Genomic DNA, 21,642 nt, shown 5'->3' with positions numbered 1-21,642 from the left:
TTATTTTTTCTTCTCATGCAATAAGGTTCTCAATTTGCCTCTATGGCCCCTGCCGTAACGACACTGTCTCTGAACTTGGCATCACAGACTTTCTAGAGCAGTGGTTCTCAACCTTCCTAATGCCGCGACCCTTTAATACAGTTTTTCATGTTGTGGTGACCCCCAACCATAAATTTGTGGTGTCTCGGTCCTTAAGACCATTGGAAATATGTGTTTTCCAATGGTCTTAGGGAAGAGGTTTCAACCCACAGGTTGAGAACCACTGTTCTAGAGACTGCTGGAACATTTCTCCTCTCCTGTATACCTGTTTCCTAGCATCTCAAGTTCCCACCATCAATCCCATTTCTCCTGAAAACTATCATGGGGCTCCGTTTCCAACCTACCTATCAAGCACCAGCTCCTCCAGTTTGTGCAGGTCACAGGCGATGTACTCGAGGGCCATGTCCGTGATCCGAGGGCACCAGGAGAGGTCCAAGCTCCGGAGCTTGCGGAGGTTCTCCGCCACCAGCTCCACCCCGTCATCAGTCACTTTGGAGCAGCCGGAGAGGCTGAGCACACTCAGGTTGGGGAGGCTGTGCACCATGTTGACCACCCCGTGGTTTGTGATTTCCCAGCAGGAGTTCAGGCGGAGGGTGTGGGTGGTGTAACCCTGCTTGGCAGTGAAGTAAGCCAGGGCCGTATCTGTCACATGGTAGGCCTGAAGGTTCAGCTCAGTCAGATTGGGGAGCAGCTGAGAGATGGCCGCGATGGCATCATCGGCCACATTGATGCAGTCACTGACGCTCAAGGAGGTGATGCGAGCATTCAGGCTCGACCAGAGGCCGGCTTCAGTGAAGTCATTGCACCCGGACAGTTCCAGCCTCATGACCCCTTGCATCTGTTCCAGCATCACCTGCAAAAGGGAACACACACATTCAGTCATTTTTGTTGTTGTTGTTCACTGCCCTTGAGTCAATTTCGATGCATGGCAACCCTGTGGATGAGACATCTCCAAGACTCCCTGTCCTCCACTGCTCTGCTTAGTTCCTGTAAATCCATACCCATGATCTCCTCAATAGTGTCCTTTATACTTTATATAATTGTCCCCCATGAGATAAACTCCAATGGAGTTTATCAGTCATACCCAATGGAGTCATTCAATCATATCCTCCAGCATTTTGCAGATGGAAACAAGGACAGATGTGGCCAAGTAACATAAAGCAAAAGTCATCTATGGGGAAGAACACACAAGCTAGGAACTTAGCTTTGTGAGACATTGAACCTTCTCTGTCAGGTTGCTCTGGTGCCACAATAAACTACAGTTCCTAATATTCCCTAGCACTGAGCCAGGGCAGTTCAAGCAGTCTCAAACTGGATTATTTCTGCAGTGTGTTTTGGACCTCAGAGGTAGGAAAGCCAGGAGAAAGGGGATAGTGTGTTTATTTTCATTGGATGCAGCAATGACAGTTAAAGCGGTATCAAACTGCGTCGATTCTGCTGTGTGGCCTCAGTCTGCTGCCCTGGTGCTGAGTGTGGATGGGCATTCACACTACACAATTACAGTGCTATGATTCCGCTTTAACAGCCACAGCTGCATCTTACAAAATCCTGATGTTTGTGGTCTAGTGAGGCACTAGAGCTCTCTGGCTGATCATTCTAAACGCCCTTAAACTACAAATCCCAGGATTCTACCGGACGCAATGACAACAGTTAAAGCAGAATCATAGGACTATAACTGTGGGGTGTGAAAGTAGCCTAAGACCATAATCTTCGCTTTGGTTCAAAAGAAGAAAAGCCCTAAGAAAAGAGAGGCCTGTGGCTTTGAAATTACCCATCAACAGTTATAAATATTGACAAAGCACAGGTCAACTTGTCTATAGCCTTCCACTGTCTGCTGAAATGGACAACCGATCCATTTAAATTAAACTAATTCAAAAATTGCCTCTGCATTTTTCAGTTAAGGTATGCAGTTTTTTCTGAAAACCACCCCTCTGCCTTGGTTCTCTTCTTCTGGTGCCGCCGTACCTTATTTTTGGTCAACCCATCAGGCCCTATGCTGAGTTCAAAAGAGCTGACTTTGAGTTAACCATGAGTAGCATCACAACCTGCGCCTGCCTTGTGTTCCCTCCAGGAGAGACAAAAAGGTATAGAAACCATCTGCATGCCCTTTGCCCCTCGCGGTCTGTTCACTTCTCAGCCACCGCCGCCGCCTTTGTCAAAGGGGTCCTTCGCTTCAGCATCTGTTTCCTTGAAGCTAAATTAAATCTTTGCAAAGACTGGATCTCAACTGCTGAGATCCAGATGGAACGGCAGGAGGATGGCTTTGTCTCCGCTTTCCTCCCAGAGAGGAGGGAAAGGCAGTGGAAGGTCGTGATCCATCGCACAATGACACAGTAGTAACCCCACTGATCTCAGCAGGAGGGACTTCCACCTATACATCTAGAAGGATAGGCTTTCAAACCTGTTCCAGTGTGCAAGAGTGTGCCGACAAGAAGAAAGATCATGCATTAGGGCATGCTATCTAACTGCAAGCAAGATCATGGATTAGGGCATATCCTCACTGTAAGAGTGAGGCAGAGAAGAAGAAAGATCATGCATTAGGAGTTTATCACACTGGGGCTGATTTTGGCATTAAAGAGAGGTTAAAGCACATTTAAAGCATCTCGCAACTGAAGCAGAAATGGTGAGTAATTGCACGGATGATGACCACATGCAATTGAGCACTTTGAACTCAGTTTGCAGCCCTTGAAGGAAAGAGGGAGGAAGAGACAGAAACCAGGACATTTTAAAAACAGCTGAAAATGTGGGAGAGTGGAGGATTAACTGGGATGCTTCGTACCAAACTGGGACTGCTGGAAAGTCTGGAAATATAAATAAGTACATCAGTCATGACTAAGAGAGCCAGCATGGCATAGTGGTTTGAATGTTGGACTACGACTCTGGAGACCAGGGTTCAAATCCCAGCTCAGACACAGAAACCCACTAGGCGCCCTTAGACAAGCCACACTCTCTCAGCTTCAAGGGAAGACAATGACAAACCTCCTCTGAACAAATCTTGCCAAGAAAACCCAATGATAGGTTATCCTTAAGGTAGCCATAAGCCAGAAACAATTTGAAGGTGCATGACAACAAACAGCAACCAATCATGACCACATCAACCAAGTCAAGGATGGCTCTCAGCTCAGGTTGGAAAAGACCTACCTCAAGGCCTGCATCTGTGATGGTCGATCTTTTAAGGCTCATGGACTTCACTCCTTTCTTGGAGAGGGGATAGTTATCAATGAACTCGCAAATGTCCAAGTCCGAGACCCCAACGAGGCAGAAGCCATCAAAGCCCCGGATGGCAAAGCCCTGGAGGTTGACAAACTCCTTGTCTCCGCTGGGCAGAACGTTGTAGAGCTCTTTGGTGTGCAACACCGGCGTCAGGCCCACCCAGAACTTGGGTTGGTACAAGACCCTCCTCCACGCCTTACACACCTGGGCCAAGACGCACTTCTCGCAGGCCGAAAAGTACATGAACAAGCGGTTGAGGATCTTCTCGTCTACTGCCAGTTGCCTTTCGCTGTAGGAACCGGAGAGGCCCTCCAAGGAGGAGAGGACTTCTCCATTGGCCGGGGAGCCCTCGCTGGAGTTCAGCCCCACCAAGGCAGCGGTGGAAGGAGATGGCACGCCGGCCAGCGTGGCCAAGGTCAAGGGCGAGGCGAGGCTCGGGATGGGCAGTTCGGTGTGGTTGGCTAAGGCTGGGCTGAGGATGGCAGGCACAGAAGAGGGCTGGCACAGGCGGTTTTTCATCGCTGGGGTCCCTTTGGTGATGCTGGCTGAGCCGAGTCCATTGGCCTGAGCGGGGAGTTTCACTAGCCCATTCCGGGGTAAACATGGGGGTTTGGTATCACCGTTGCTCTGGTTCGACATCTTCCAGGGTCACTCTGGAACAGAGGGGAGAAACGTATTAGGAGACAGGGACAGAGCTTGGGAAGTTGCTTCCCCCCACCAAAAAAACCAGTTGGTTATTCCAAGCCCCAATAGGTTAGCAGAATTCAAAGATATAGCCATGCTAGTCTGTGGAATCAGTATGTAGGGAGGAGATCTTGTAGCACCTTTGAGACCATCGGAAAGAACGAAGTTGGCAGCATGAGCTTTCATAGACTTTAGTCTATTTCCTCAGATGCATTGAAGTCTATGAAAGCTCATGCTGCCAACTTCTTTCTTTCCGTTAGTCTCAAAGGTGCTATAAGATCTAATACAGTTACCACTATAGTTATAGCTTTAAAGTAACTATTTACTTACAGTGTTCTATTTCCAATTATCCCTCTATATCCATGGATTCTTTATCCAGAGATTCAACCATACATGGCTTCAAAATGTTTAAACTCAATCAGTCTGTCTATCTGCCCATCTATCTGCCCATCCATCTATCTATCTATCTATCTATCTATCTATCTATCTATCTATCTATCTATCTATCTATCATCATCATCTTCCATTGTTTATAATAGTTTTACAAAACTTTCGTACCACATATTTAATCAATTATTTATTTCATTTGTATGCCACCTTTCTTTCAGAAGTGACCCAAGTGGCTCACCAATAAAAACACTTTTAAAAAAAATTACTAAAAAATTGAAAACGGTCTAAAACCAACATAAATTTACATTAAAATGTACAAAGGTTAAAAGGCACGCATAAAAACCACCCTTTGCTTTAGCTCTTTTGTTTTAACGTAGGCTGCAAACTGCTTTGAGCCGCAGATTGGGAGACAAATGGGCAAGGAGTAAAATAATCAAATCAATGGGGATATGAATCAAATCAATTGAATCAGTCCCCTTTCTAACAACTCCAGGTGTGTGGGACTGCGACTCCATCATTCCCAGACAACATAGACAGTCACTTGCAATGATGGGATTGAAGTCCAACACGTCTTGAGTGTGCCAGATGGTAGGAACTGCAGTCAATCAATCATCAATCAATCAATCAATCAATCAATCAATCAATCAAAAAGTGACATAACTGTCCAGGGCTCCTCTCCACCAGATCTGAGTCCACCACTTTCCCCCATTGGAATTGGAAGCCAATTTTTCTCTAGTGATATCTCTCTGGTGCATTTTTCTTATCCTGCTATTGTCATGCTAACACAACTTTCCTTAGTAACCACAGCAACCGAAAGTGGCAGTTTAATCCTGGGACTTGCACAAAAAAGGTGCAGGGGAGGGGAAGCTTGCAAAAGTGTTGGGGGGGGATTACCCTTCAGCCTTAAAAAGCTGGTCTTCTAGAAGAAAATGGATCCTTGGTAACAAGCTTTCTCAAAGAGGGCAGAACGGTGGAGGAGAGGATGGCCCCCTTCCCGGCGCCTGTGGCGAGTTCAAATCGAGGAGAAAAAAGCCAGATCCCAGATGCAACCTAAAAATAAAAATGCTCCTATAAATATTCATGCGCTTGAACTCGTAATGTATTTCCAGCAGTGCTCTGCTGCCAAGCGTGCCATGGGGAGCAAAGAGCCAGTCCCCTCCGCCTCTGTCTCAGGCTACCTGAACTCACAGTTGGCATCAGCAGTGGCAGGCGCATAGTCCGGCCGTGGATGATGGGCTTCTTTCCTCTTGCATTCCTCCGCATGTCCCTGCCATGACCATTGGGAGAGCTGTGTTAGTCTGGAATATCAAGGGGTGTCAAACTACTTTATTTCTGCAGTGTGACCGCATCCCTTGTCAAGATCTGCCCTTAGTTAAGCTTTGGTGGTACACTGGGGTTTGGTTCCTGGACCCCCTTGTGGATAACAAAATCTGTGGATGCTCGGATCCCATTAAATACAATGGCATAGTAAAATGGTGTCCCTTACATAAAATGGAAAAATCAAGGTTCGCTATTTGGAATTTACCATACATACTCGACTATAAGTCAACCTCATGTATATGTCGAGGGCAGGTTTTGGGGACAAAATTATGGATGTTGCTATGACCCATGGATAAGTTGAGGGTAAAAATTAGGGGCATAAAGCAAAGGATCCAAAGGATGAAGCAAAGCAAAGAACCTATACAATTCTAGCAGACATAACTCTATGTGCTTTCTCTTAAGATTGGATGGATGAGAGAGTAGAAGGGGGCAGTGCTTCACATATTATACTCCGGCTTTTCATGGGGAGATGGTTCCTTCTTTTAAATAAGAGTTAAGAGACAGTACTTACATTCACCCATGGATAAGTCGAGTCAGTTTTTTGGGGTCAATTTCTGAATTAAATTTCTAGACTTATACATGAGTATACAGTATACTTTTTGGGAATATTTTCAAGCTGTGGATGCTTGAATCCGTGGATAAAAAAATATGTGGATAATGAGGGCCAATTGTATTGCTCTCAGCAATGCATGCCTTGCAACTGCCCCAGTTCAGTAGGGACGGTCCTGATTCAATCTCTGCCATCCCAACTTTTGAGCGGCTTTCAAGTCGTTTCCATTTCTCCTCCCCCCATCATCCCCCCTTTGTCCTCAGCTCTCTTCAACTGCTAGAAAATGAACTCAAAGTGCAAAAGCAGTCTGTATTAAATGTGAAGTCGAAGGTTTTCATGGCCAGGATCCATAGTTTTTTGTGGGTTCTTCAGGCTATGTGGCCATGTCCTGGAAGGGTTTATTCTGACGTTTCGCCAGCATTTGTGGCTGGCATCATCAGCGAATGCATTAAAGAGAATGATTAAAGTGCCATTATCCTGTGAATAACCAGGCAAGAAACAGCAGCAAACCTTAACTATGGAGAATTCGGAATTCGCAAAGGCATTGGTAATTTAACTAGTTTATGAATGAATTTTTGCTTGGATCCCTGGCAGGGTGCTTAACACAGGCCTTCAGCAGGCTTTTCCTGGGCCAAGAGAATAATGAATGAATGTAGGAGTCTGGAGGCTGGGTTGTTTTTAGTGAGAACGCAAGCAGAGAATTCACTGTGATGGATTGCACCACAGCATGGAACGCATCTGCAAGGTTGGACCAGACCATGTGTGCTCTGGGTTGTAATGTCCTCCGATGCCGACTTCATTATGGAACCAAATTATTTATGAACTGACCAAGAGGTGCAGTAAAATACACTTCCAGTCCTGGACGCCTGTCCAAAGAATTCAGAGGTCATCCATCAATGAACAAACAAACAAACAAGTGCACACTTGTATCTTAAGGGCTCCTCAATCAATAAAGCTATAGCTATCTAATGCAAACTGTTTTCAGAATTTGTTCTTGTTGTTGCGTGCCTTTGAGTCATTTCTGACTTATGGCGACCCTAAGGCCAATGCGATTCTATGTATTTATTTACTTGCAGTATTTATACCCTGCTCGATTCTAGGTTGCATCAATTTCTATAGTGCCTAGATTAAGGGAAGTAATAGTGCCACTCTATTCTGCTTTGGTCAGGCCTCACCTAGAATACTGCGTCCAGTTCTGGGCACCACAGTTCAAAAAGGATGTTGGCTAGCCGTAACATATCCAGCGGAGGGCAACCAAAATGGTGAAGGGTTTGGAAACCATGCCCTACGAGGAGAAGCTGAGGGAACTGGGGATGTTCAGCCTGGAGAAGAGACAGTTAAGAGGTGATATGATATCCCTGTTTAAGGATTTGAAGGAGTGTCACATTGATGATAGAGCAAGCTTGTTTTCTGCTGCTCCAGAGAACAGGACCTGGAACAATGAATGCAAGCTATAGGAAAAGAGATTCCACCTCAGCATTAGGAGGAACTCCCTGACAGTAAGAGCTCTTTGACAGTGGAAGATGCTGCTTTGCAGGGTGGTGGAGTCTCCTTCTTTGGAGGTCTTTAAACATAGGATGGATAGCCGTCTGTTGGGGATGCTTTGACTGTGAGTTCCTGCATGGCAGGGAGTGGACTGTGGTCTCTTCCAACTCTATGATTCTATGATCATCTCGCGATCCATTTCCGAAGTGGGTTTTTCCTCCCAGGTTTATAAATATGCCCACTAATTATTGATGGCTTCTCCGATGCCCTTCCTTCAGCCAGGCCACGAACTCCACCATACCAAAGGACAGCCCTGAGTAGCACCAGCTGGCCACATGTCACTTTGGATTCATCGTGGGCATTCAGACCCGACCTTGTCGAGAGCGCAAAGCGAGAGGCTGCCTCTCAAGAGACTTGTTGGCTCAGACATATTGAAGGGAGGCTGGGCTCTGCTGTCTGGCTTCCTTGGATGCTGCATCAGATCACGTGCCAATGCAGATGACTGGCTGCGCGGAGCCAGCTGGCATGGAGAACCCCACACATGCAAGCACACGCTAAGCAGCGGGCGACGCTTCCTCTTCCCCCAAAAGCAGACACAGCAGGCCTTCCTTTCAGTCAAGACACAAGGAAGCAGCTGGCTGGGGTTGGAAAAGAAATACAGATGCTGGATCGTTGCTTTGTCTTTTTTCTTCTTCTTGGCAGCATGGCGGGTACTCTAGTCTCCGCTGAAAACCCGCCCAAACCCAAATTCCAGGCTGTAGTAGCCAAAACACCAGAGCCTGGTTAAAAGATGCTAAGTGATGCTACGTGAACAAAAGTGTATTATTCCCTCTTGTAGAATTGCTAGCTGAGGACTATCTGGAGCCCTGAGATTTCACAGACAAAGTCATATCCTCCAGCATTTCAAGCATGAAAACGGTGACCAAGGAACATTAGCGCATGGTCAAGATGGCAAAAAGGAATTCATGAGGGATACACAAGCTTGGAGAGGGTGCAACAGTTTGCTTTTGCTTCGGCCTACTAGGAAAAGCAAGTTCCCAAGCCCTCCTCTCCTCTCTCCCTTGCAAGGTGAATTGAAGAAAGCTGCTTTTGCACTTTGGACTCAGGCTGTAGCAACTGAAGTAGACAGAGGACAAAAGAAGAAAGAGAAAACTGGAACATTTTAAAAGCAAGACCTACCAATAGCACAGGGTGCGCAATGTCATTATACTCGAGACAGTAAACCATAGTTTACCATTGAGCATGAGACCATAAACCATCAATCCTAGCTGCCTGGAGTACAGCATTCAAAGAATAATAACAACAACAACAACAACAACAACAACAACAACAACCAGGTCTAACATATGAAGAAAATCAGCTTGCAAAGAAAGAAGTTGGTAGCATGATCTTCCCATACACTTGAGCCTACTTTCTCAGATGCCTGTTATATGTAAAAAATGTATATGCACACACCTTTGTGTCCAGTGCATTCTTGCCCTGAGATTCCTTGTAATGTCTGGTGAAATTCTGGACTGGCTGGAATGCTAAATGCCCATCTCTAAAATTCAAATCCCAGGAGTCCAAAGGATGGAACCAGGGCAGTCAGTGGAATAAAAGAGGGCCCTAGACTGGGATTAGACAGTCATGAAAACAGAGGATGCCCAGAAACAGAGGAGAGTAAGCCCCATGGTCAGCATGCCTGAGCATCCTTCAAGTACCCCTGCAAACTGGCTTCTCAATGTGCCATCCTCCTGAGAAGCCCCAGTATGTCAGGCTAGTAATAGCCCAAGGGAGCTAGTGCCTTTAGGGTATTTAGGCCCTAGTGTTGGTTAATGTGCCATCATATTATAACTTAGTTATACCTTAGATACTGATGGAAAGGAATTCATGACAAGCAACCAGTTATCTGCAGATAGTTACTTGCTAGCTAGAGCCAGTGTGGTGTAATGGTTTGTGTATTGAACTAACGACTCTAGAGACCAGGGTTAGATTCCCAGTTTGGGCATGAAATCCACTGGGTGACCTTAGGGAAATCACATGCTCTCAACCTCAGGGGAACGCAATGACAATCCTCCTCTAAACAAATCTTGACAAGAAAACCCCAGGATAGCCGTAAGTCGGAAACGACTTGAGGGCACACACCACCACCAATGACAACAACCTTGTAAGCTGCAACAGAGACACCCTCAGGTTTCAAATCCTGGCCCCTGTTCTCCTTTTTTCAGGGTAAAGAGAAGGAATCTCAAGGCGAGAGCATGGTCTTGAAAAGGGTGTGCGTATGTCTCTTTTCCTCCTGGTTAGATTTGATGGTTTTTATTTGGATGACATACTCTGTGAACCCCTACAAACAAAAACCCATCATTGATACCTTTATTGGCCCATTGAAAATGCCACAATATACCTGTTGCAAGCTTTCAAAGCACCACAGGCTTCTTCAGCAAGCAAGATGGAACCCCTAGTTGATGGGTTAACATATTATGGTTACTACCCCTTGTAACATCACGTCTGCGTCTTTCCCAGGTTATATTTTGGCCCTGAAACACCAGGACCAAGGATGCTCCTGGCCTGGCAAATATAGCAGCACCTGGCGTAGGGGGATGTGGTGCATTATGCTTTATTTGATGCCTCAGGGTGCATGGAGGGAAGAGGCTGCCACTGGAATTAGCCTGACCTGCAGCAGATGGAGCATGGCGATAACTCCCAAGCCAGGTGGTTGACGAGAAGGACAGATTGTAAATCAAAATGAGCAAGTCAGATTCTGTCTCGCTGGCTGGCATCTTAAGTGGGAAGCTTTCCAAGATCCCAGCGGACTGTACCCACAAGCCCTCCCCAGTCTTTCGGCTGCCCAATTCCCATGTCTCCACATCTCAACCCCTTTCCTGTAGGTAGTGGGGAAGCCACATGAAATCTGTGCAGCTGCTGTCTCCAAAGGGACTCAGATGTGAACTTTGCTACCTGCTTTTAACTGGGTCTGCTCCTGGGCCTTTAAACAGCCTTACATAAACTCTGTGATGGAGGCAATATCGTTGCCCCTATTATTTTAGAAGAGGATGCCAAGGTGGGGGACAGGACTGGGAAGTAGAGTTGCCAGATCTTTCACCTGGGTATGATAACAAGATTTGGGCTAATTTTTTGGTGCCAGAACACTACAGCATTCTGAAGCTAACTTTAGACTCAGACAAGCAGATCAATTTAGTTTGTATATTACACACCTTCCAACATTTCCAAAATGACAACCAGACACGTATGGCTAAGTGACACCAGAGTGCGGTCAAGATGTCCAAAATTATTAATGAAGAAGAGCACTCAAGATGGGAAAGTCTACAGCAGTTTGCTTTTACCAGAGCCTACTGGGAAGGGAAAACTCTGCTTTCTTTCTTTCCTCTCCTACTGCTGAGTGAAAAGAGTGCAAACTAGTTTTCCACTCTGAAATCAATTTGCAGAGACTGTGAATGGAGCGAGCTTGTTTTCTGCTGCTCCAGAGAACAGGACCTGGAACAATGGATGCAAGCTAGAGGAAAAGAGATTCCACCAAAACATTAGGAGGAACTTCCTGACACCAAGAGCTGTTCGACTGTGGAACACGCTCCCTTGTAGTATGGTGAAGCCTCCTACTTTGGAAGTCTTTAAACAGAGGCCGGATGGCCATCTGTTGGGGCGTGCTTCGATTGAGAATTCCTGCATGGCAGAATGGGGTTGTACTGGATGGCCCTTGGGGTCTCTTCCAACTCTAGGATTCCATGATTCTTATCACTGAAGTAAGCAGAGGACAAAGGGAGAAAGTGGGAGGTGGGGAGAGAAATGAGGACATTTTGCCCCCAGTGTTTCCACCGGAAGTCGTTCGTTTGGTAATACATTGAAAGTAGGACATTTTAAAAGCAGGAAAAAATTCTTTTAAACTAAGGAACCACAGAGGATTCATTGGGACTCTCCCTGCCAAATCCAGACAGTTGGAGGGTAGGATATGGGTGTTTGCAAATATCAGATTCCCTAGCCACCCCTAAGCGCCACAGATGCATCCTCATTGCTTATGCTATTTTACTTTGTGTTTACTCACCCAAAGGGCTCCCAGCACCCCCTTTCAGCCTATCTCATATGCAGATCACTTCTCCTGAACAACCACCTCCGTCTTGAGCGTAGGCGTGCGGCCCAAAGCCATCCCAAATCTCATTGCGGGGATTTGCAGGGTGCATACGCGTGCGTGTCTCTGGGCCCATTTTGATCTCAGAGGCCGTGGGCTCCACAAATTTCCAACCGAGTGCCTACGTTGCTACCAGGCTTATTAGCACAGATCTTCACACTCCAGAGCGAGAGCTTTGGGCTCTCACTTCAAAAGAAAGGTGCCAATTACAGGCTCGCATCCACCCACACCTCTCGGTTGTGCTGGCAGCAGGCACATCATGCGGTCCTCAGCATGAGAGCTCGAAGACTGGTGATAGATGGCAGCTATGTTAGGAAAACTGCACGCTGACCCTGCAATTGCTCTCTATTATGCGTATCTATGGGAGGGCACTGCATCGCAATCCTGGATGGGAGATTCAGTTGTCATCCAAAAAAGCAAGGTTTGCCCTTAGTGAAGCTTTGATAGTACCCTCCAACCGTCCCAATTTGGAAGGGACAGTCCCTATTAATCCTCTGCCGTCCCACTTTCTCAGCTGCTTTTAAAATGTCCCGGTTTCTCTTCTTCCCACCTTTCTGCTTGGCAACTTGTGTCAGTTGCAGCAAACTGAATGCAAAAGGTTTGCACTCAACAGATTCTGCTCTCTCTCTCCTTGCTGCTAAATTACCATATATATTCGACTGTAAGTCAACCGCATGTATAAGTCGAGGGCAGGTTTTGGGACCAAAATTATGGATATTGATAAGACCCATGGATAAGTTGAAGGTTAAAACAGAGGGGTGTATAGCAAAGGATGGAGCAAAGGAAAACAGTGCCAGAAAACATACAGAATTTCAGCACACTAAAGGCTTTATGGATGAGAAAATAATAATAATAATAATAATAATAATAATAATAATAATAAATTTGTCTCATATGTTCCATTGACCGGAGGCATTAAAAAAGAGAACACTAACAGCGCTTTATGGAGCATCTGGAATTAAGGCAAGACAGATTAAGATGCCAAGCGCTGGAGCTTGCTAGGCCCAGCTAGGAAGCAGAGCTGCAGGGATGTGTGGCAGTAAATAACATTTCCAGAAGACGAGGGAAACATCCAATTACTACATTTCCTAGAAGTCTGAGCTGAAAAGGCTCCTCCTTTGATATGTGCCGGGTACGGTGTTTCCTGCACTAAGCGAACAGACGGCGGAGAAACTCATGTTCGGCAAAACCCAGCTTTAAAGAAAGGACATCAGGTCTAGGAGCCAATGTCAACAGAAATGAAACTGACAGGAGCTTGCAACAAAAGGTGCAAGATTCCTCTCCCACGTGAATTAATCTCCATTTCTGAGCACCAAAAATTGTATAGAAGTGACACCGGCTTTATCACCAGCAGCATGAAATCAACTCTTAGAAAGAATGTCACATAATTCATAAAAATATTCTTACAGCAAACACATCCATTTATGCATGCAGGTATATTAATCCCACCTTTGTGTCTCTCTAGGCGTGTGCCTTTAAGTCACCTGTCAATTTACGGAGATCCCATAAATTTCATGGGGTTTTGGTAGGCAAGGAATGCTCAGAGATGGTTTTGCCAGTTCCTCTGAAATAAAACCTACAGCAACAGTATTTGTGGATGGTCTCCAATCCAAGTGCTAACCAGGGCTGACCCTTCTTGGCTTCCACCATCAGATGGGATTTGATGTTTAAGGATATTTAGGCCTCTTATCCCTCTGTATTTAGTTGCAAACCTCACAGTAGCTGGGGAACAATAGACTTTCCCAACAACCAGGTACAGTTGTAATCTCTAATTGTTGACGTCCATAATCCAACACTTAATATTTATTATTATTATTATTATTATTATTATTATTATTATTATATTTGTACCCTGCTTTTCTCCCAAAATTGGGACTCAAAGTGGCATACAGTTAAAAGACACAGTGCTGCACAGTCAGCCCTCCTTACCCACAGACTTTTTATCCACGGATGCCAAGACCCCATTGCACACCTGCGCAATGGCACCATAGATGCCACTCTGTTTCATGGACTTGGGAGGGCCCTCTGGTCCCATGGCTGTTGCTGGGTTTAAATTGCCATAAGCCCAAGACAGTCTGACACAATAACGAAGCACGATGCGCCAACATCTGGAACATCACAGGTGCTCCACTCCTGGACTAAAACATGTAGAACCAAATTCCAGGTTTGAGGTTTAGACCCTAGACCTGGTTAGGCTTAGTAAGAATTAAGCCGTGAACAGCGCTTCTATTTTTCTCATATGTGACACTCCTAATAATAGAGCTGTGTGCCATTCTGACCGCGGCGGAGAGATATTTCTGATCTATTTCTAGCATTTGGAAATCTTGGCTTAAATAGCGGGTGCCATTTGGTAAATGGCATCTGCCATTGAGTACCTGTTGAGAGGACCTCTGCTCTCATTGACTAAAGGGAGACACTTCTTCAAAAGCGATGAACGGATACAGACAAAGCACCAGATTTATCCCACGATTTACACTTGTCATCTTAGCAACGCATGAAAATGAAACCAAATGGATTTCCTTTGGCTCGGGTTTTTATTGCTTATGAAACAAACACACAGCCCTATATTATTATTATTATTATTATTATTATTATTATTATTAAACTGTATTTATAAAGTGCTGTAGATTTAAAGCGCTGTACACAAAACAGAGTAAAATAAAATCTTTCCAACATTATATAGTCAGTCCTCTGTATCCACAGATTCTCCATTCATGGATTCAACTGTCCACAGCTTGAACATGTATTTTTTTTAGTCTACTTCCTCAGATGCATTTAGTGGATCTACTTCATTTCCATACACAAAGGATTTTGAATCTGAATTGAGCTTCTCATATACCAATGGCATATATATAGGTCTGTCCCTGGTTTCCACTCCACTCAATGCATCTGAGGAAGGAGACTTAAGTCTACCAAAGCTCATGCTGCCAACTTCTTTCTTTTGGTTAGTCTCAAAGGGGCTGCAAGATCTCTCGTATTTTGGGGCGTGGGTCCTTCATAAAGGCAGAAAAGTGGCATCGTGTAATTTATGAACGTGGACGGTGTGTCAGTCTTGCAGAAAAATACATGGCTAAGTGAAGTGAAATCAATACTTGCGTTTCATAGTTAAGTAGAACAGAAACCTGTCAATAGTGACTTCCTGCCTGTTGTGACTTTTAACTGTCTCTTATTGCTATTTGGAAAACCTGGCAGCACCACAACATCCGCTTCATCCTGGTTGTTATGTGCATTTAAACTGACTCCTAATTATGGTGATACTATCACAGGAGCTTCTTGGCAAGATTTATTCAGAGGATAAGGACAATATGACCTAGTCATCCACTGGGTTTCCATGGCTGAGGATTCGAATCCATGTCTCCCAGTCTGCATCCACACTGCAGAAAAGATCCAGTTTGACGCCATGTTAAGTGCCATGGCTCAATGCTATGGGATTCTAGGGATGCTAATATTGGCCTGTTACAGACAGCCAAAATAAAGCTGCTTCGAGTCACAGTGGAGGTATGGTGTTTCAATGATGCATGGAGCGTGGCTTTGGTGTGGCTTCTGGACTCTTAGGACGCATGCATCATTGAAATACCATACCTCCACTGTGACTCGAAGCAGCTTTATTTTGGCTGTCTGTAACAGGCCTTTGTGAGACATTTAGCCTTCTCCGTCAATTGGTGCCACAACAGATGACAATTCCTAGAACTGCATAGCATTTTCCATTATTTCTATTCATTCATTAGAATAAAATGTAACACAAACTGAAAGCAAATAAATCTCTTCATGTAAACTTCCATACAGTTCGTTGCTCAAACACTGATTTTCTCTTTAACATCTTAACCTCGACTTAGTTTCTAACAATCTCCAACCATATATTTTTATTACAATCCTAAATGATATAAAGTTATGTAAAAGAGAGGTGTTCTTTCTTCTACAGCACAGAAATCTTAAATATGAACATGTCTATGCTTTACATATTCTCTACATCTTTACATATTTCTCTTCTATTCCTCTTGAATATGTTTGCTAATACGTTAATATGTTTAAGTTTACATGCTTCTCTTCTATTCCTCTTGAATACATTTGCTACCCATTAAGAGAATTCCATAGCATTGAGCTGTGGCAACGAAAGTGGTGCCAAACTGGATTACTTCCACAGTGCGGAACCTCTCCAACTAGCAGATCATCGGTGCTGGCAAATTCCTTCTCTGCCACCTGCATGCCACTTTTCTAGAACCCAATCCAACCAAGAAGCACTTTTGGGGGGATTTGTAGACCAGCACATTTGGAGGCTGCACTGACGTTTGTGATAGATTTTCAGTTTGGGAAAGTGGTGGCATGACATTTCAGCAAGAGAGACTCACCTGCCATTCCAGTGCCATGGAGAGCATAGTTCAGCAAACTAGAGGGAATACATACACATACACACACAAACACACACACTCTCCATTTTAGCTTGTTTTCTCAATGGTTGGAGGCTACAGAAATGAACTAAAGAAGATCTGTGGGAATAACTGCTGCCTCTCTTCAAAGCACACAAAAGCTCTTTGGCTTTCAAAGGACCCTGGGGTATTCCGAACCATATTTTACTCTCCGACTTTCCTCTCTGCTTTTATGCCGTCTGGGAGGTAAAGAACCTAAATATTTCCAGTTGCCTGTGCAATTCAATGCACAATGCAATGCACATACACACACACACACACACACACACACACAATCCTGGGGTGGGGTAGTAGGATGTGGCTCTATTTTATGCATGCAAAAGAGACTGGTTTCTCCTTGCAATATTTCCAAGCCAGGCCTACGTCTCTCACGACTCTCTGCAGTTTCTCTGTCCTTCTCTTTCCTAACAGAAGCAGATTTCATGTGAGGAATCTCCATCCCTGATTTGTACACCGGAAAGATATTTCGAGACCTGAGTACAAAAACCCACCATCGGTGACAACGGCTGTCTCTGTGTTTGGCAAATGCTGCTAGGCAAATCCTCTCTCATTGCCACTCCTCAAGTGTGTCGAAAGCTACATGGGGAAGCCAGACTCTTCACAAATATTTACCTGCTTCTTATGTCTGATCAATGAAGGAGAGTATTAGAGAGCCAGCATGGCGTAGTAGTTGGAGCATTGGACTACAACTCTGGAGACCAAGGTTTGAATCCCGGTTCAAACATGCAAACTCACTGGGTGACATTGGGCAAGCCACACTCTTTCAGCCTCAGGGGAAGGCAATGGCAAACCTCCTCTGGACAAATCCTGCCAAGAAAGCCCCATGATAGGTTCGTCTTAGGGTCATCATACAACTTGAAGGCACACAACAACAACATTAGAGGGCCAGCACTGCATAGTGGTTTGAGTGTTGGACTACAACTCTTGAGACCAGGGTTTGATTCTCTGAAGATGCCAGCCATAGATGCTGGCGAAACATCAGGAATAAACTCTTCCAAAACACAGTCACATTGCCTGAAAAAACCCACAAAAAACCACCAAGACCCTCCACAGGCCAGATTAGTTTCCAGGGGCTGTAAGTCCTTCACCTTTGCTTTGGTCAATCCATTTAAGAACTTGAGATAGGATCCAAAACACACTGCAGGAATAATCCAGTTTGAGACTGCTTTAACTGCCCTGGCTCAATGCTAGGGAATTTTGAGATCTGTAGTTTTGTGAGCCATTTAGCCTTCTCTGCCAGAGAGCTCTGGTGCCACTATCAACTACAATTCCCTGGGTTCCCTAGCCCTGAGCCAGAGCAGTTAAAGCGGTCTTGAACTGGATTCTTTCCGCAGTGTGTTTTGGACCTCACTGAACGAAAGAAGTTGACAACATGAGCTCTCTGTAGACTACTTCCTTGGATGCATCTGAGAAAGTAGACTGAAGTCTACGAAAGCTCACACTGCCAATGTCTTTCTTTCCATTGGTCCCAAAGGTGCGACAAGATCTCTGCACTTGCCGATTTTACGGAATTGGTACAATTGTGCCAAATTTGCCGACTGGTGCACACAGCCCTGCTTGCAATATACCAAGGGTTAACTTTTGCATGGCTGCATTTCAGGCTGTGTGTGTGTTTCTTTTTTCCTTTTCCCTTTCCCTTTTTTCTTTTTTTGCTAATGCAAGCACTTCAAGTCGCTCTCAAGGAAAGGAAAGAGGGGAGGGAGGGGGTTGTTTCAAACCCACAAGGCAAGAGAAGCCTTGGAATATATATAACACTGTCGAGTAGAGGAAAAGAAAAAGGAAAAAGCCAGAGAAAAAAGAGTGGCTTCACTGAATCCTTTGGCTGGGCGCCTGGGGGTTTAATTAGCTGCGCAGCTCAGCATTCAGCAGGCTTTGGGTGTTGAACCATGCCAGGCATATGGTAATGATAAAGTCATCCTCTGATAAATAATGCACCTCCTCGGATCCCTTTTACCGACGGTGAGGATGAGCACTCGGCAAGCTGATGTCATCCAGTTGACCTCTGCTTGGGCTGTTTAGTTTTGGGAGATCGATACGAATTACCCGTCTCAATGGTAAGAACCTTCTCAGGTGCTTGGAACCGACTGGGAGGCTGGGAACGTGGCACATTCCTGGAAAGGCAACATGCGGCTATGTTTGCGCGCCTCTATGATCTCATCCCTCGCCATGCCTTCCTTCCATTAGGGCCTTACCGCCAGCTGGGCTGCATTGAGATGTTTCTTTATGTTGCAAAGGATCCTGGAACACATATGCCAGGGGACAACAACAACAACAACCCAAAAAGGCACTGGTTCCTTCTGTTGCACCTCACTTTACCGTGTATGGATGCGAGGGCTGGACAGTCAAGGAAATGGATAGGAAAAAAATAAATGCAATGTGAAGTCGAAGGCTTTCATGGCCGGCATCCATAGTGTTTTGTGGGTTTTTCGGGCTATGTGGCCCTGTTCTAAAAGAGTTTCTTCCTGACGTTTCGCCAGCATCTGTGACTGGCATCTTTAGAGAATGCTGGCATGGAAGAGAGTGGGGTGTTCTCTGCAGATGCCAGCCACAAATGCTGGCGAAACGTCAGGAAGAAACTCTTCTAGAACATGGCCACACCGCCTGGAAAATACCACCAAAAACTATAAAATTAATGCATTTGAGATGTGATGCTAGAGAAGAGTATTGAGCAGGCTTGCACAGCGTATGGTCTGGGGTCCGCATATGGCCCATCAGAGGATTTTGGGTGGCCTGCAAGGATGTGGAATGATTTCAAGGCTCCTCTGCTGTTCGGCCTTCTCCTGAGGAGAAGGCCAGGCAGCGCAGGAGGAGGATAGGCAAATGCTTGCTAAGCAAGGCTCCTTCACCATCCAGCTTTCTCCTGAGGAGGAGGCTGGACAGCAGAGGAGGAGAATGGGCAAATGCTTGTCCTACAAGGCTCCTCCGCTGCTTGGCTTTCTCCTGAGGAGAAAGAAAGATGGAGAATGAGGATGGGTGAACACTTGCAATGCTCCTCCACTGCTTGGCTTTCTCTTGAGGAAAGGGCCAGGCAGACGAGGACGGAATTAATTTTAATAATATTAATTATGTAATTAATATTTAATTAAAACCTATCTGCGGCCTGAAGAAGTTAACCTATTTTAATGTTGGCCCCTTCCTATTGCCAAGTTGTGCAGGTCTGGTATTGAGGATCCCATGGATGGCAAAAAAGACAAAGAAATGGGTCCTGGAGCAGATCAAGCCAGAAATCTCCCTGGAAGCCAAGATGACAAAGCTGAGGCTGTTGTACTTTGGATACATCATGAAAAGGCAAAAATCATTGGAAAAGACAATAATGCTGGGAAAGATAGAGGGAAGTAGAAAGAGAGGAAGGCTGCATGCTAGATGGATGGAAAGGAGGTCATAGGTATGAATTTAAGGACCTGAGCAGAGCAGTGGAGGATAGGGGTTCTTGGAGATGTCTCATCCACACGGTTGCCATGGGTCAAGATTGAATCGAGGGTGGTTAACAACAACAGCACATATTTATATGCTTGTTGTTGTTGTTGTGTGCCATCAAGTTGTTTCTGACTTATGGCGACCCTAAGGCGAAGCTATCACAAGGTTTTCTTGGCAAGATTTGTTCAGAGGAGAGTGACCTGAGGAATATGGAAAGCCTCATGAACTGGGCCCTTGTTCCTTGCACCACTTCATCTCCCTTGAAAGTCCTTCTCCTCCATTGTCAGGGGCTCTTGTTGCTCCATCAGCCAGACACCATTACAATAGCATCTTACCTCCACATAATCCATTAAATACATTCAGGAAAAGCCCCAGGCCTGTTTTTCTTTGGTTGCTATTTATAGACTAATCTTATTTCGCAAATTGAAGGATCGAAACAGCAAGGAAAAATCTATTCTGGGGTGGGGATGCATTGCATCCACTTTTAAATGGACAAAATCTACAATATTTCTTTGCAGCGACACGGCAATCTAGGGAGAAGATGAAAAACTGTAGAGCGCCTATACAACATCTTCCCAGGCCTATGTGTGTTACAAATAACTTTGCCTACTTATGCACAGTAAATGACTGGGAAAAAAAGAGCCCAAACCTAAGTACCAATTGTCCATAGAACAACAGAAACAACAACAACAACAACAACAACATTGCCTTCCCCTGAGGCTGAGAGTGTGTGACTTGCCCAAGGTCACCCAATGAGTTTTTATGCTTGAGGGGGGAATCGAACCTTGATGTCAGGGCTGTAGACAATTGCGATCAAATCGGCTTGGATTTGTGGTGGTCCAAGACATATGAGCTGCCTTATTGTTCCAGTTGTTAAATAATGGGAAAACAAAAATGCATGCCAAACAATAGTGTAAGGTTTTTGTGGGTTTTTTGGGCTATGTGGCCATGTTCTAGAAGGGTTTATTCCTGATGTTTCACCAGCATCTGTGGCTGGCATCTTCAGAGAAAGATGAAGATAACAGCCACAGATGCCAGTGAAACGTCAGGAATAAACTCTTCTAGAACATGGCCACAGAGCCCCCCAAACCCACAAAAATCCATGGATGTTGGCCATGAAAGCCTTCGACTTCCCAATAGTGTAAGACCTGGTGATCGACACCTTTCAAATGGTACAAATCTCAGGCTATGATTCCACTTGAAATGCCATGGCTGCTTCCTATGGAATCTTGGTGTCTGTAGTTTGGCGAGGCACCGGAGTTGTCTGGCTGAGAACACTAAGTACCCCCTAAACTGCAAATCCCAAAATTTCATTGGAGAGAACAATGGCAAATACAACAGAGTATTGCACTGAAACTGTGCAGCGTGAAAGGGGTATGTGTGTCTACTTTCTGCTATCACTGGGGTCTATAACAAAACGGAGGTGTCTGCTCCTGCAAGGATCCAGGTTTGGCCATTGTCCTGCTCCTCAACCATCTTGCATCCATGCTGAGCCCCAAATATCCTAAAGATGGTCACCCCAACCCTGTCTTCTTTCAGTGGAGAACTGGGCTCCAGACAGCCTGTCCTACTGACTATATTCAACAAAGAGCATGCAGTTTGTATCACGATGGGAAAGACAGTGAAAGAGAAAGCAAGAGGGGGTGGGGAGTTGTTTCCATGCAATGTCCATTATTTCCTACTGGCCCTGTATTCCTGGAATAGCTTTTGTCCCTCTCGGGGACAGAGAGAGAGAGAGAGAGAGTACCGTAGAAATAAGATAATGGATCTCAGCATGGGCCATGAATCTAGACCTCCAGGGAAAGCTGTCTAGAAGAAAGAGGTGAGAGTGTGTTAGCTGGAGCCACACTGAGCCAGAGGGATGGGAGGAAAGACCACAGTTGTTGCAGTGTAAGTGAATACAGACACACATTCTCTCCCTCCTATCAATCCAGGACACAATGAAAAGATAGTGGTGATGGTGGGATAGGAGGGAGGTCTGAAACTCCCAAGAC

At 45.3% G+C, this 21,642-nt stretch overlaps 1 protein-coding gene across 1 annotated transcript in view; it reads right to left on the bottom strand.

Annotated features, from left to right (window-relative positions):
• LOC149306326 (F-box/LRR-repeat protein 16-like) overlaps positions 1 to 21,642 on the bottom strand; it is a 45,642-nt gene that overhangs the window by 8,560 nt on the left and 15,440 nt on the right. Inside the window, exons 2-3 of the mRNA XM_089540462.1 lie at positions 3,181 to 3,905; positions 384 to 892 (exon numbers count right to left, since the gene is read on the bottom strand). Of these exons, the coding sequence (XP_089396588.1) occupies positions 384 to 892; positions 3,181 to 3,891 (1,220 nt within the window). The 5' untranslated portion in view covers positions 3,892 to 3,905. The remainder of the gene's footprint in view (positions 1 to 383; positions 893 to 3,180; positions 3,906 to 21,642) is intronic.

Source organism: Sceloporus occidentalis, unplaced genomic scaffold (assembly GCF_023333645.1).
Source record: "Sceloporus occidentalis isolate IW3139 unplaced genomic scaffold, rSceOcc1.0.p SCAF_10, whole genome shotgun sequence".
In the NCBI taxonomy this organism is placed as follows: Eukaryota; Metazoa; Chordata; class Lepidosauria; order Squamata; family Phrynosomatidae; genus Sceloporus; species Sceloporus occidentalis.
The sequence above is the reverse complement of the archived record's forward strand: the minus strand, read 5'-3'. Positions and strand labels throughout refer to the sequence as shown.